General features: G+C 36.8%; 1 protein-coding gene across 1 annotated transcript; it reads left to right on the top strand.

The window, feature by feature from the left end:
• Positions 1-326: 326 nt before the first annotated feature.
• LOC18436563 (receptor-like protein 8) lies at positions 327-3,105 on the top strand. Its single transcript, XM_006846795.4, has 2 exons — positions 327-870; positions 968-3,105. Exons 1-2 carry the CDS (start codon positions 363-365, stop codon positions 2,926-2,928), a joined length of 2,469 nt encoding a protein of 822 aa, XP_006846858.4. The 5' UTR covers positions 327-362; the 3' UTR covers positions 2,929-3,105.
• The last annotated feature ends 13,157 nt before the right edge of the window (positions 3,106-16,262 follow it).

Genomic DNA, 16,262 nt, shown 5'->3' on the forward strand with positions numbered 1-16,262 from the left:
CATTGACCGTCATTCCCCATCCAAAACCTATGACTTAATCACCAACTTTTATTTTTTACTTGCGACTTTGACTTTAAAAGGGCGCCTGAACGAAGATTTGGAAGAAACCTCTTGAAAGCTGCATATTTGGACTCTCTCGCTCTCTCTCTCTCTCTCTTGCCGGCCCCAACCACCTCCAATATTTTATCGGAGAAAGCATTAGTTTAAGTAATATTATGTGGTCTTGCCGGCCGTGGATATATTTATGGTTAAATGTGAAAGAGACCATTTATTTGCACTAAATTTTGTTGGCCATCGCTGGTGCACTCTACATGAGTTGTATTACTTGTGCTTTGGCTACCAAAAGGGTAGTGAGGGTTTTAATGGGGATACCATATTTGCTTACTGTATTGGTACTTGGGGGATTGAATGGATTTGGTGGTCATGCAAGCTCTTTCCCAGAGTGTTTGGAAACTGAACTATCTGCTCTCATGGAGCTCAAGGCTTCCATGAACTATCCAAATGGCTCCTCCCTTCAGTCATGGTTAGGGAGAAACTGTTGCCAATTTCAAGGGGTGGAGTGCAATGCAGGCACTGCTAGAGTGGCAAAGCTCTCTCTCAGTTGGGCTCGGTCGTACTGGCTTGAACCGTGGTCACTGAATACCTCACTGTTCATCCATTTCGATGAGCTTATTCATTTGGACCTTAGCTGGAACGATATAGGGGTTCGATCATCCTTTGAAGGATTGGCTACATTAAGGAATTTGAAGTTCCTGGATCTTACTAATAATAAGATCGATGGGATCATTCTTCCGTGTCTGCGCAACATGTCATCCCTCGAGTATTTGGCATTAGGTTACATCGATCTATATGGTCCTTTCCCAATGGAAGGTGCAACTTCATTCTTTAATCATAACTAAACTTGTTTGCATAAATCTATCTGGTGGGCATAAGGGTTATCTTTCTTACCAACAATTTTTCTTTGCAGAGTTGATGGGAATAAAGAACCTGAGCTACTTGTATTTGAGTTTGAATCACCTTAGTGGGAGCATTCCTTCATCTATTGGTCTCCTCTCAAGCTTGAAAGAGCTCGATCTCTCAAGAAATGAACTCCAAGGCAGCATTCCTCCAAGTATTGGTGATATCGCTTCCCTTCAAAAACTAAATCTCATGGAAAATAGAATTGGAGGAGCTATACCGGATTCTATAGGCCGATTATCTTCACTCACTCACCTAGATTTATCATGGAACCAACTCGAAGGGCCCATACCTCTCTCCTTAGAAGGCAGTTACAATCTAACCAAGCTTTTTCTCTCAAATAACCGTCTGAATGGATCAATCTCTTTCGCCATGTTTGCTAACCTTTCTAATCTTTCCACTATCGATCTTTCGAGCAACAATGAACTTACAATTGAAATTGAAGACAAACTTTGGGTTCCCTCGTTCCAACTCCAATCATTGAACCTATCATCTTGTAAGATCAAGAACAATAGCATTCCAAATTTCCTTTTGGCTCAAGAAGAGTTGCAGCAAATTGACCTCTCCCATAACAACTTGATTGGGAGCATCCCAACATGGTTAATGAGGAACATCACAATAATATTGGTTCTCAGAAATAATTCCTTTTCAGGCACCTTCCCAACAACTTCCAAGCGCAATCTGAGTACCGTGTTCATCGATTTTTCTGTTAATAACATTGATGGTGAAATTCCCATAGAAATTGGAGAAGTGCTCCCTAATCTAGGTTTGCTGAACGTGTCTGGAAATAAACTTCAAGGGAGCATACCTGCGTCCTTTGGTAACATGGAGAAACTTGCAGTCTTAGACTTATCCCATAATAATTTCTCGGGAGAAATTCCCCATAACCTAACTACTATTACTAGTTTGAGGCTTCTGAGACTATCAAACAATGAACTGCAGGGCAAAATGCTATCTGAGAAATCCAACCTAACGGGATTGAGGTATTTACACCTAGATGGGAATCGATTTGCAGGACCAATTTCACCCAGCCTTTTGAACAGTCCTGAATTGCAGAGATTAAACCTTGCCAACAACAATTTATCTGGGAAACTCCCAGCTTGGCTTGGTGGTTTCTCATATATGCTTGCCATTGCATTAGAAGGAAATAATTTTGTAGGACAGATTCCAACCGAAATATGCCGCTTACAAAACTTACAAATCTTAGACCTATCTCGCAACAATCTCAAGGGAGCTGTACCCAATTGCTTCAATAATATTAGTGCATGGGCGAGTAAGGGGCCTAACCAGGCAAACTATTTTATGGGGTTTTTCGTTATTAAAGGAGTTGATAACGTCATATCTCTCATGGATGAAATGGAATTTCAAACCAAAGGAACAGAGCACATGTATAAGGGGATAATTCTTGTTCTCATTACTGGGATTGATCTTTCTATGAACCAATTGGCGGGTCCTATACCACCGGAGATCGGAGACCTCAAATGGTTGAGTTCATTGAATTTATCAAACAATCATTTAGAGGGTGCAATCCCAAGTTCTTTAATGGGCCTAGAGCAAATTGAGAGTCTGGATCTTTCAAACAATCAACTAGCAGGAGAAATTCCTCAAGAGCTCCTACACCTCAATTTTCTTTCCAATTTCAATGTGGCTGAAAATAATTTGTCAGGAGGAATTCCCATTGGAGGGCAATTTTCCACATTCATGGAAAACAGCTATGTTGGTAACTTGGATCTATGTGGCAAGCCTCTGGAGAAGAAGTGCACCACCGGCAAAGATGAAGATGAAGGGCAGATGAAAGAAGAAGAAGAGGAGGTTAAGAATGATTCTTTACTTTTCTATGGGATGGTTGGTTTGTCATATGGGGTAGGATTTGGGGGCTCCATAGCCATTCTATTTTTCATCCCGAAGTTGGGAACTAAATGTTTCCATATCATGGATAGATGTATCCATTTTTTCTTCGTGCGAAGGTAAACAATGTAGCATGCTTCACGGTTTTAGTAGAACAGCAAAAGTAATGCATAATTTTTCCATATTTGGCCTAACAAAGGTTTTCAAGTGTTTCTACTCTCTCTCTCACGCACGATTAGCACAATGCAAGTTCCCATGAACAAACAAAGGATTTTTATCTGGTAAGGGGCTGGGTCGAGGTTGTAGCACCCCATAGTTTTCAATCACTACACTTTATAATAATAAAAAAATAAAAAAAATAAAAAAAAATAAAAAAATAAAAAAAGAGGCAATTCTATTCTAGATTAAAGTACGGGTAGAGGCATATCTTTCTCAATGAATTACCCCAAAAAAAAAAACAAAAAACAAAGAAAACAAAGGATTTTTGTTTTACATAGAGCCAAAAATGTACAATATCTTCCGAGTTATTATTTTGTTTTGGATAAGAAAAAATAAAATCAATAATTTACCGACAGTGGTTAGTTTTATAGAATCCTTTCATCTAGGTAGCTGTTGTGTGCAAGCTCTAAACCCACTTAGTTGATTTTTGGCAAATAAAGTAGGAGAAATAAAATATGAAACACATACATAAGAAAACAAATATTTACATGGTTCAACCAAGAGGGCTACATCCACGGGCATGGCAAACTGAAATCCATTATATCAATGAAAATTACATCAAAGATTTTGGAACAAATCTCGACAAAAACACAATCGAACAAACTCTTTTAAACCACTTTCTCTTCTTTCTTTTTACTTCTAGAACCCATTACCGACAACACCAGATAGAAACGCGAGAGCAACGAGAAACTAACTTTCTCTCTAACTAAAAAGAGAAACAACCTAAAATCTCTATGGAAACCGCTTCTCTACAGGAAGCAAGCCTTCCAATCTTCAGAAGTCTACAAGAGGTACCATCAATTGTTTCTCTATATAGGAAACTGTCTTCTCTAAGAGGAAATTAGATATTATGCACAGGAGCCTCTACCTCCCTCTCTCTGTAAAGGAATCACTATTCCCATATGGTGACCCAAATAGGGTACACAAATTCCTTGTACTTTCATCCATATATATAAGGTTAGGAATCCAAACCAAATAGAAAACTTCCTATTGATATTACATATATCTCAAACTAAAGAGATGTATCCAAAAGTCCTAATCTTTTTGGATTTCTATTTCCTTTAAGAAATTTATGAAATATCAATATCAATCTCTCTTAATAAGGAAATATCTCAATCCCACATAATATGGAAATATCTTAATTCCACATAATATGGGAATATCTCACTACGACATAATATGATAATTTCTCAATCCCACATAATATGATATTTTCTAATATAGGTAATTTTGAATAGCACCAAATCCAACAGTAGCTTCTCAAGACTTTTGTTGAAAAATACCTAAACTGCCCTCATTCGGGTTTTAGAATCCAAAACAAGTTGGGCTAACTATATAATTTTAACCCATTTAAATAACTTAATCTTGATGACCTAGATACCCCCTCGCTTCTTTTGGGTCTCAAATCTAAAACATACTTTTTCATTCATTATCCTATTACAGGATTGCAACCTGTAAGGAGCAATGGTATTGAATTTAATTTATTTTTTTTGACAAGAGCAAAGAACTTTATTAATTACGAGAGGCATATCACAACATGACTATAACAAAGGCAAAATAAAGACACGGTCAGTATTAACCCCAAGTTTTGCTGAAGAGTCCCCCCTATCATTGGCCTCCCTATAAACGTGATGGAAATGAACCACTTGACTCTGACAAATATCTATTGGTTAAGCAAATATTTCCTTAGACACCATAGAGGTTTTCCTATCCTAGAGCACCAATTAATTACATTCAACGAGTCACTTTCAACCATCCATCCCACATGGGCACACCAAGCCTTTAACAGCCTAACACCATTCAACACCGCTAACAACTCAACACAATTAGCCGTAGCAGCCTCGCAAGTACCCCAAAAGGAGAAAATCTCCTCTCCCCTCCAATCCCTAATGACTCCACCAAAACCAATTGAGCCTGGGTTACCCAGAGAACTCGCATCGAAATTCAATTTAATACACTATTGAACAAGAGGCATCCTTCTGAGGTCTAGAATTCACTGTAGGCTGAGAAATAAAAAAGTGAAGGCTAAAAAAGGAAAAAAAAAGTGTTTTTGACACCCCAAAACCATCTTTCGTCTTGGAGTACTAGAACCAAACATTGTGCAAAATTTTATGTTTAATATACGTCTCCGAACCCCTCAAATGTTCTCCCGTTCTTTTCAAGCCAGACTTCCCATAAGAGAGACGCCCTAAAGATCTTCCAAATAATTGCACTTTCTTAGGCAAAGAGGGAAGAGATAACAGGTAAATAATGTTGTGATGTCTAAGCATCAGAGAAAAAGAGCACCCAACAAGTTGGAAAGCCCAACATCATAAGCTAAAAGTAAATTTACCATGAATAAAAAGGTGATCCCCACTGGTCTCTTTGAACAAGATACAAATATTGACAATTACTTTACCTCATCTCCTCAAATTTCTATTGTCAATAGTTTATCCTAAGATTGAGCCCCAAAAAAAATTGAATTTTATGGGGAATTCGCCACTTCCAAATAGCATTGGCCCTTTCTTAAATCACGTGACCAAAAGCTCCAAGTTCCTAACTTAAAGAATAAATTTTAATGAAAAAACATATGTCGAGTTTGAGTCCCAGAACAAGTAAGGGCATCTAAAGCAGTAGACTTGAGCAACATGAATGGCCAAATTACTAAAATACCCTGCATATGCAAGTTTCCAAACCCGGAACAATGAAAGTTTGGAATTTTCAAACAAAATAGTTGTAGGACGTACATACGTGAGATGATCTTTTCAAAATAAATATTTTATTGGTAAATGAACTTGTCTAACAACCTCAATGACTTTTTGATGTGGTTTCTGTGAGTTGGTCGACTCATATTTACATATGTGATCACCCACTAAAATCCATTTTAAAGATGAATTTCATATTTACATATGTGATCCCCCACTAAAATCCATTTTAAAGATGAATTTTTTATCTAGTTGTTTTTGTAGATTCATCAAGATGATTATGAATTTGGAAAAAAAAAAAAAAGACAAAAACACCAAAAAAAAAAACAAAATTACAAAACAAAGACAAAAACAAAAACGAAAAAAAAAAACTTTAAAATTAAAAATATATTTTGTTTATTTTTTTTTATTTTTTTTTTATTTTTTTTTTATGCAGCATCCATATCTTGGACATTAGATAACATCCATCTTTAGGATGGACGATTGCAAGTCAATGGGCTCAGCCCGCTGACTCATAAAACAGGTTTCCTTGACTTTTTGAGGTTTGCCTTATCATTTTATACATATTTTCCCTTTTATTTTTCTTTTATTAAATGTTATCTTTTTTTAAGCTTCGATCAAAATTATGACTTGAGAGAAAACCTTGAAGTCATAGATGCTAAATAAACTTAGGAATCAAAGGCCAATGGCTCTCTCTCCAAAAACCAGATCATATCCATTGGGCTCTCTCACTTGTAATTTCCGATCCCGTATGTGATACATCCCTCATCTAACCACTAAACAAGCAGTTGATATTCTACTACTATGGCCCTTGAGGTCTTTCTCTCACCAACTTCACAATTGCCACACTGAGTGGACATTACATATCTTCATGCACATGAGTGTAATGAGTTGTTCTCTACCTAGTTTTTCTTATCATTCCCTACGCATTATCTTCTACTTGCGACATGCACGTGTATTAACTATTAATTATTAAAATAAAATTTTGAGTCTAAAATAAAATATTCAAAAAGATATAAATTTCATTTATTGAAAGGGTCTATAAAAGACAGAGAGTTTGATGGATCCGTATTCACATATAGGTTTTTATTCGATATAATTATTTCTAAAATTAGTATTAGTAAATATATTATTTACTCATAAGTAAATATTATTTTCTAACATTAAAAATAAATAAAAATAAAAAACTCTATCACATAAACTTCAAAATATAATTATAGCGCTATTTATGACTGCATTTTGAGTTAGTTATTTTTCTAAAACAATGTCAATTATATTATTTGTATAGAAGTAGCAAGAAGAGATATGTTTACTTATTCTTTGACTGAGAATATAATCCTTGATAGAGCGTATGTCAAAAAGAAAAACAAAAATGGAATTTCTTTTTATACTTTGTAATTACCAATATAAGTATTAACTTTTATCTATATATATATATATATATAGCAATATTTTATTAAGTACATGATTTGTATTTTTGGTCTTTTATTTTTTTGCTTTATCTTTTTTGTATTTTCATATTATTCTTTTAGTTAATTAGCCTTAACTTCAACTATATTAGTAAATTTACTAGTTAATTATAAGCAAATATTATTATGAAAAAATAGAGAAAATAAAAATACAAAAATATGTCCCATGATAAATAAATCAATAACTTATAATAATGAGATATCTATTGCAATTTAAATTGATTATAATGTTGATATTTTTTTATTTTTTTTTCCCATTTCATAGTAGCAAAGACTTCTCTCTCTCTCCCTCTTTCTCGTTTATATTTTTTTAATTGGGAAAATTATAGATACCTCCCAAAATAAAGTTTGAAGACATCCTACCTCCCAATACTTTTTACTATCTCACCATAAACCCTATTACTATATTTTCTTATATTTACCTCCCAATAAACACGTCAAAAAATTTAAGACTATAATGCCTTTTTCCTCTCTCTTCCTCTCATTTTATAGTAATGTGTGTTGAGGATTGATGTCTTGTATTCTAAAGAAATAGATCTGCCAAGGTGGAGTTAAAAGGATACAAAGGTATTTAGATAACTTGTACCATCTATTTGGGACCCGATATATATCCATACATGGGTATTTTGGTAATTTATATGAGACTATATATTGTAGTGATGGGAGTTCTTTTTTGGGTTAAGGGAAAAACACAAATTTCTTTATAATCAAATAAAACAGAAAGGCATGAGGAAGAGAGCTATTGTAACCCTATTCTCCATTGTTAGTAAAGAAGCTCTCATTTCCCGTGGATGTAGGCACGTTGCCGAACAACATATATATTTGCATTGTGGAAGGTTGTCTCTTTCTTTTGTGTTTGTTTTTTCTTTCTTATTTTCGTGGATTGTTTTTTGTTTCTAAAAATTGGTATCAAAGCCTACCAGGTTATTCCGCATTCTGGGGTTTGCTGCCACGATGACAGGAAATGGCTCAAGCGTCAGGTATAACATTGAGAGGTTCAATGAAAAGAACAACTTCACCCTTTGGCAACGAAGGATGAAGGATCTTTTGATACAGCAAGGTCTAGCTAAGGTTTTGCTAGTGAAATTGAAAAAACCAGCAAAGATATACAATGAAGAGTAGCGAGAGATTGAGGAAAAGGCGGTACGTACGATTCGTCTGAATCTATCAGACGACGCCTTACGTTATGTGGTGGACTTCGAAACTGCTCTAGAGGTTTAGGCAAAACTTGAGAGTATCTACATGATGAAATCTTTGACGAACAAGTTGTTCTTGAAGAAGCAGTTGTATTTTCTTCAGATGGAAGAAGACACGAATCTGCTTGAACATTTCAACGAGTTCAACCAAATCATAAGCCAATTAGCAAGCCTTGAGGTCGAAATCGAGGATGAAGACAAGGCCCTACTTCTGTTGGCTTCGCTTCCAGGATCATACAATCACGTGGTTACGACTCTACTGTACGGGAATGAGACTCTTGAGATGGACGAAGTCACTGCTACTCTTATGTCAAACGAGACAAGGAAGAAGACAAGCAGTATAAAATCTCAAGGAAAAAGTTTCTTTGGAAAACACAAAGAGAGTAATGAAAGGGGCAGATCAAATCAAATGAGGTCTGGAAGCCGAAATCGGTCAAAATCGAAGGTGAAGGGCAAGTTTATTTGCTATTACTATAAAAGAAAAGGTCATATGAAGAGAGACTGCCCGAAAAGAATTGAGGATACACAAAGGATAAAAACAGGAAAAGCATCTGATGAAGTTAGCGTGGTTGATAGCTCTAACAACGATGATGGAGATCTTCTCTCTATATTTTCAGGTAAGAATCAATTTACTGATTCTTGAATTTTAGATTCTGGTCGTTTTTTTTATATGTGCTCAAATAAAAATTAGTTAGAAACCTACAAATCATATAGTGGTGGGTCTGTTCTAATGGGGAATGATGCGGTACGCAATACCATTGGAATAGCATCTATCACAATCAAGACGTTTGATGGGATAGTACGAATCTTATCAGATGTGAGGCATGTCCCACAATTAAAGAAAAACTTAATATCTTTGGGGGCCCTTGACTCAAATGGTTGCAAGTATACAACAACAGGTGGAGTCCTCAAGGTTAGTAAGGGATCTATGGTTGTCATGAAAGATCAGATGATTGGGAACCTATACAGGTTGATAGGGAATACAATTATACGTAGAGCTTCTGTAACCACAGATGTAGAGTCCAACACAAATGACACAAAATTGTGGCATGTACGTTTAGGGTATATTAGTGAACGAGGTATGATGAATATTCATAAAAGGAAATTGCTGAAAGATGTCAGAGCCTGTAAAGTGGATTTCTGTAAGTACTTTGTTTTCAGTAAACAGTGCAAGATTAGATTCAAAACTGCAATTCATACGAGTAAGGATATACTAGACTATATACACACTGATGTATGGGGGCCTTCACCAATCAAATCCATGGGTGAGGCAGAATACTTTATTACCTTCATTAACGATTACTCAAGAAAGGTCTAGGTCTACTTCATGAAACACAAACGAAGTTTAAACAATAGAAAGTAAAGGTAGAAAGGAAGACAAGAAAGAAACTGAAATGCTTGATATCAGATAATGGAAGGGAGTATAAGTCTAGAGAATTTCAAGAATTTTGTAAAGAATAGGGGATTGTACATCACTTTACCACACCTGAAACTCCTCAGCAAAATGGTGTGGCTGAGAGGATGAACATAACTCTTCTGAAAAGTGCTCACAGTATGCGATTAAATGCATACTTGAATAAAAGTTTATGGGCAGAAGCAGTTAACATAGCATCTTTCATCATTAACAAGTCGCCATCTACAACTATTGATTGCAAAACTCCAGATGAGGTGTAGACAGGAAAGCCGGTAGATTACTCTATGCTGAAGATCTTCAGATGTCCAGCCTATGTCCATGTGCAGAGTGGGCAACGTTTCAAATCTAAGCAGTGCATCTTTCTCAGTTTTGAGAAGTGAGTGAAGGGATTCAAGCTTTGGGATCCTACTTCAGATAAGGTTGTGCTTAGAAGGGATGATGTGTTTGATGAATCTCACATGGTGAAGTTAATCAACATGTAAAATAACAAAGTGCAAGTAAATGAAAGTGATGGAGAAAGATCGATAGTCCAGGTGGAGCTAGAAGGGTCTGAAACACCAGAAGAGGTACAATCATCTAGCAGCATATCAGAACAGCAACAACCACATGGTGAACCCTACAGTTTGACAAAAGGTAGAAAAAAGCATGTTCACAAAGCCCCTATGAGATACAGCTTTAAGGACATGGTAGCTTTTGCTCTAACAGCTAGTACTGAGGAAATCGACTATTTTGAAGATGCTCTAAGTGATGAACATAGTGATAAATGGATGACAGTCATGACGGAGGAGATGGAATCGTTGAAAAATAACAAGACTTGGGAGCTGTCAAGAGGCTCACGGGAAGGAAAGTGATTGGGTGCCAGTGGATCTTTCGGAAGAAATAAGCAGCAACATAAAATGAATGTGAGAGATTCAAGGCGAGGCTCGTAGTAAAGGGCTATGCTCAGAAGGAGATAGTGGACTACAATGAAATGTTCTCTCCGGTTGTGAAGCACACTTCAATAAGGCTATAACTTCCTCTAATAGCCATGTTTAATTTGGAGCTAGAACAGCTTGATGTGAAGACAACGTTTCTTCATGATAATCTAGAGGAAAAAATCTTCATAGAGCAACCTCAAGGCTTCAAGGTGCATGAAAAGGAAGATCAAGTTTGCTTGCTCAAGTGATCGGTTTATGGTTTTAAGCAATCTCCCAAGCAATGGTATAAGCGCTTCGACTCTTTCATGGTGTGGATTGGCTATTAAAGAAGTGTGAATAATTGTTGTTTTTATTTTAAAGTTATTGATGATAATTCCCTTATTCTCTTGATGCTTTATATTGATGTCATGTTTATCGCTGCCAATAATGCATATGACATAACCTCTCTCAAGTCTATATTAAGTTCTGAGTTTGATATGAAGGATCTAGGGGTTGCTAATAGGATCCTTGGTATGGAGATTCATAGAGATAGAAGTGCATGTAAACTCTGGATAACTCAGAAAATATATGTTGAAAATGTACTAGAGCGTTTCAACATGAAAATGGCTAAGTCAGTTAGCACTCCATTGGTGAGTCATTTAAAGTTATCTGGACAGCAGTGTCTCACTACAGATGAGGAGATAGAACAGATGTCTCTAGTGCCCTATGTTAGCGCAGTCGGACGCCTCATGTGTGCCATAGTTTGCAGTAAACCAGATTTGTCTCATGTTATCAAGTGATTTAGTCGATACATGAGTAATCCTGGCAGGAAGCATTAGAATGCTATTAAGTGGATTTTCAAATATCTGAGCGGGACATCAGATCTCAAAATTATATTCAACAGGAAGAGAAGATCTACAGAATTCGTGGGATATGTCGATTCCGACTATGCTGGTGATTTAAACAAGTAGAGGTCTACTATAAGGTATGTTTTCACTCTAGCAGGTGGATCTATTTCATGGAAGGTCATGCTTCAACCAACAATTACCTTATCTACGATAGAGGCATCGTACGTGGTAGCAGTTGAGGCTGCAAAGGAGGTGATCTGGTCGACTTGTTTGGCTCGTGAGTTGGGGGTAGAGAAAGAAGGTGTTGTGCTACATTGTGATAGTCAGAGTTCTATAAATCTTGTAAAGAATCAAGTGTTTCATACAAGGACAAAACACATTGATGTGAGATATCACAAGATCAGAGAGCTAGTGTCAGAAAGAATTATCCACCTGAAGAAAATTCATACGAATGACAACCCTACAGATATACTTACAGAGCCGGTCACTACAGAGAAGTTCAAGCTTTGCTTGGACTTGGTTAATGTCACTCATTATTGAGTGTGAGGGAAGCACCTCATGGCAGGTGGGGGTGCAGCCGCATACCTTTATGGAGGTACGGGGATTAAGACATCTTCAGGTTATCTTCAGGGTGGCTCAACAAAATTCAAGCCAAGGTGGAGATTGTTGAAGACTGATGTCTTGTATTATGAGGAAATAGATATGCCAAAGTGGAGTCAAAAGGACAACTCTAGAAGCGTACAAGGGTATTTCGATTATTTGTACCATCTATTTGGGACTCGATATATATTCGTACATGGGTATTTTAGTAATTTGTACAAGACTCTATATATTATAGTGATGGGGGTTCTTTTTTAGGGTTAAGGGGAAAATGGAGATTTCTTTGTAATCAGAGAGAACATAGAGGTGTGAGGAAGAGAGCTATTGTAACCCTATTCTCCATTACCAGTAAAGAAGCACTCATCTCTCGTGGACGTAGGCACATTACCGAACCACGTATATCTTTGCATTATGGTTGGTTGTCTCCTTCTTTTGTATTTGTTTCTTCTTTTTTGTTTTCATGGATTGCTTTTTGTTTTTATACCGTGTTCCTCTCTCTCTCTCTATGCCCAAGCTCTCTTCCTACCGAAGTCTTTCTCTTTCTACTCAAAGCCACTTTCTCTCTCTACTGCTCTCTCTTTCTCTCTCTTTAAGAACTACTCGCTACCTCTCTAAATCTATTCTCTTTAATTCTTTCTCCCTCCTCCTGTGGCATAAAAATCTGCCAGTCTAGAGGAGCCCACTGGAATGGGTTCTCGTCCATGGCTCGTGGTTTCTTCAACCTCCTTCTCTCTCTCCTCCCAAAATAAATTTAAATTTATTATTAGCTTTCTTCAACTTCCTCCTCCCTCTCTTCCCAAAACGAATTTAAAATTATTATTTTAAACCCTTTTTTCTCTTTCTTTTATACCTCTCCCCATCTCCTTGAATGCCAGTAAACTCTCTCCAAAGAATTTGATGTAGAGAAAAAATTAATTAATTGTTATTATTATTAGTGTTTTTGAGTTTTTTAACTCCAGAAGAGGAGGTGCGCAAGGATAGGTGGGCAAGAGTTTTGTTTGTGCATGTGCATGATATTTATCAATTGGTTTGTTAGTTTAGAAATATAAATAGGATAAGGTTAAATATGGTTCGATTAGGAAGGTAAATAGATAAGGTTAAATTAGGGGAGTTAGTTAGATCTAAGGGGAGTTTTATTAGGAATGCTTTAGATAAAAACATGAGAAGCATGGCTTTGGATAAAACGTGGAAAATATTATGTTTTTTTTTGGTACGTGATGGGTAAAGAAAGAAGATAGGGATGATTAAGAAAATAGGTTAAGGGAGATAAAATAGGAAAGTCACTTGTTTATCTCTTTTTCTTCTTTTAATCTATTTAAATGACGTTTCCCTTCATTGTTGAGGAAGTGAATGAGTTAATAAAATTTGGTCTTGTGAAGAGATTTTTGGGGTGGATTCCCTTGTAAACCTTGAGAGAGCGTATATTCTCTCAACCTTTCTCTTTTCTTTTTATTATTCTGGTTTTTATTTTCTCTCTGTATCAGAATTGCTCCTTAGATTCTCTCCCTCCTGTAGCATAAAAATCTACTTGTCTGGAGGCGCCCACTGGAATGGGCTCTTGTCTATCGTTCCTGATTTTCTTCAACCCCCTTCTCCCTCTCCTCCCAAAAAAAATTAAAATTATTATTTTAAACCCTTTTTTCGCTTCCTTTTATACCTCTCCCCATCTTGAATGCTAGTAAAACTCTCTCCAAATAATTGCTCTTGAGATTCTCTCCCTCTACTTCTCAACACAAAATACATTTTCAAATTCTCATATAGAGGGCAACCCACCTCTTATATACCACTTGAACCTTCCAAGAGTAACCCATTCAATCACCATTATTGCAACTCCTTCTTCAATGTCCTATATGGTTTTGTCTGTGAAGTCCTCACTCATAGAACCAGATGGTGGATCTTTGATAGCTTAAAGTTGCCTGGACCAGGCGCCATCCAAACACATCTTGGTCTCGAAATACACGAACCAAGAGGGAACAAATTGTGTAAATTGGCCATCACATCCACCTTATAAATACCCCAATAAGCCTATCAAAAGAGCAAGCTACTCCATCAAAAGTTCTACGATTTCTTTCTTTCCAAACTTCCCATAGAATAGCTCCTATTGCAATTTTCCACACAATCCGTCCTGTCTTTGGAAGAAATGACCCTGTAGATAAGACACAATCTCCCGAATAGTTTGTGGAAGTGGCATTAGAGCGCCAACCATCCAAAAATGTCAATACCACAATCTCACAGTAAAAGGGCAGTGGAGAAGACGATGTGCTCCAGACTCACCATCCTCCTTACAAAATAAACATACATTTGGTAAAACTTTCCCCCTATTAATGCGATTATCAACTGTCAAGATTTTATCATGTGCCGCCAACCAAATAAAAATCTGTACCTTGTGAGGGATTGGCCATTTCCAAATTTGAGCAATGTATTTACAAAACCATCTCCATCTATCATGAAAAAATAAATTATAACATGATTTGACAGAGAAACCACCATCACTTTCTATTTCCCAAATTAATTCATCATCTGCAGCAGTGGAGATATAAACCTTGTCAAGTAATTCCATCAGTTGGCACCATTGCGCTAAAAGCACAATATTCAATCGGCTATTGGCTAAATGGATGTCCCAGGAGACATTTAGACCTCGCCTCTCTAGAGCCTCACTTACTTTCAAATTGAGACTGGTTACCCGATTCAACAACTCTAGAAATGCTGATTTCAAAATATAATCCCCCAACAACTTATGATGCCAAAAGAAAACTTGTTCCCCATTGCCAATGGTCCATCAAAAATACCCTGAGATCATCGGCCTACAGCTCAAAATAGATTTCCAAAGTGGAATAAAAAATCGATCTTCTTGTTGGGACATGGTTCTATCTTCATAGATTTCTAGAGATACCCTCTTACGAAGTTTCGTTACAGCGGTCTATAATTGATTCTATTTTAGGTGAGCAGCCCAACAAATATACATGTGGCTTATCTGACTCCCCGAATGGTACTTATTCCTAATGAATTTAGAAAAAAAAAGGAAGTTATTAGAGGTCAAAAATTGCTCCAAATCAATTGCACTCTAACTACGGCTCCTGGCCATTAAGATGATAAAATTGAGAATTTATCATTTGTACGACATGGTGGCTTGAGAAGCATGCAAGCTTTTTCTTAGAAGTTCCCCTAACATGATGTGTTGCTGAACGTTCAATGCGGTTCTTTTGACTTGAGCAAGGGTTGTACATTTCACCTATGCCTTGCCTTTCCTTTTAAGGGTGGGAACGGGCAAGGTCATTTCACCTATGCCTTCCCTTTCATTTTAAGGGTGGGAACGGGCAAAGTCGCGCAGCCTAGCTCTAAAAAATTAGGGCTTGGGCTACAAAATGTGGCTGGGCCGAGCTACGAATGGGCCAGGTCCAAGTCGAGCAAGCTCGGTTCACCCTGGCCCAATCCTCATTTCTTTTTCTTTTTATTTAATTTTTTTATTATAAATTTTATTTACCCTAGCCCCAATGTTGTCAAATTCGCTTTGCTTAGGCTAATGCCTTTAGATTTTAGGCCTAAATTAAAGCGAAGCGAAGCCTGGTGTTGCCGCTTCAGTCATATTTGGGTTTGCTTCGCGTAGATTTGGTCGAAGCTTCGACCTCTTCAGTCCAAGCAAAGAAATATCTATATAAAAGTATTTTTTTTAATCTTTTTTTTTTAGTTTTTTTATATATTGATGTTGCCGCTCTAGTCAGATTCGGGTCTTCTTCAGGCAGATTCTACTAACGTTTCGGCCTCTTTGGCCCAAGCAAAGAAAAACTATATAGAAGTATTTTTTTAATGAAAATTTTATTTTCATTTTTTATTGTTTTTATATATTTATATATATAAATATCTAATTTATTTCTATAAATTTAATAAAAAATCTGAAGTCTTGCCTCGAATCTGTCGAAGCATTTAATAGCTTTATTTTTCTCACTAAACCGAAGAAGACCCTGAAGCGAATTTGACAACATTGCCTAGCCCTGCTCAGCCTAACCATCCCATCCTGCGAGGGTCTCTTTGGCATAATCTGGGCCAGCTCTCAAGGGAACTAGGCCGGGCTAAGACCAGGGTAAGCCCAACCCAAGCCTAGCCCTTTACCAACCCTATTTGTCTTTCCTT

Source organism: Amborella trichopoda, chromosome 12, assembly GCF_054954075.1.
Source record: "Amborella trichopoda isolate Santa Cruz 75 chromosome 12, AtrichopodaSantaCruz75HAP2 v2.0, whole genome shotgun sequence".
Taxonomy (NCBI): Eukaryota; Viridiplantae; Streptophyta; class Magnoliopsida; order Amborellales; family Amborellaceae; genus Amborella; species Amborella trichopoda.

What these genes read in the sequence shown, in the direction of transcription:
- LOC18436563 (XM_006846795.4), top strand. Translation starts at nt 363, where the DNA reads ATGGGGATACCATATTTGCTTACTGTATTGGTACTTGGGGGATTGAAT. An exon ending in TGGTCCTTTCCCAATGGAAG is followed by an intron (nt 871 to 967) that starts GTGCAACTTCAT and finishes TTTTCTTTGCAG; the next exon opens with AGTTGATGGGAATAAAGAAC.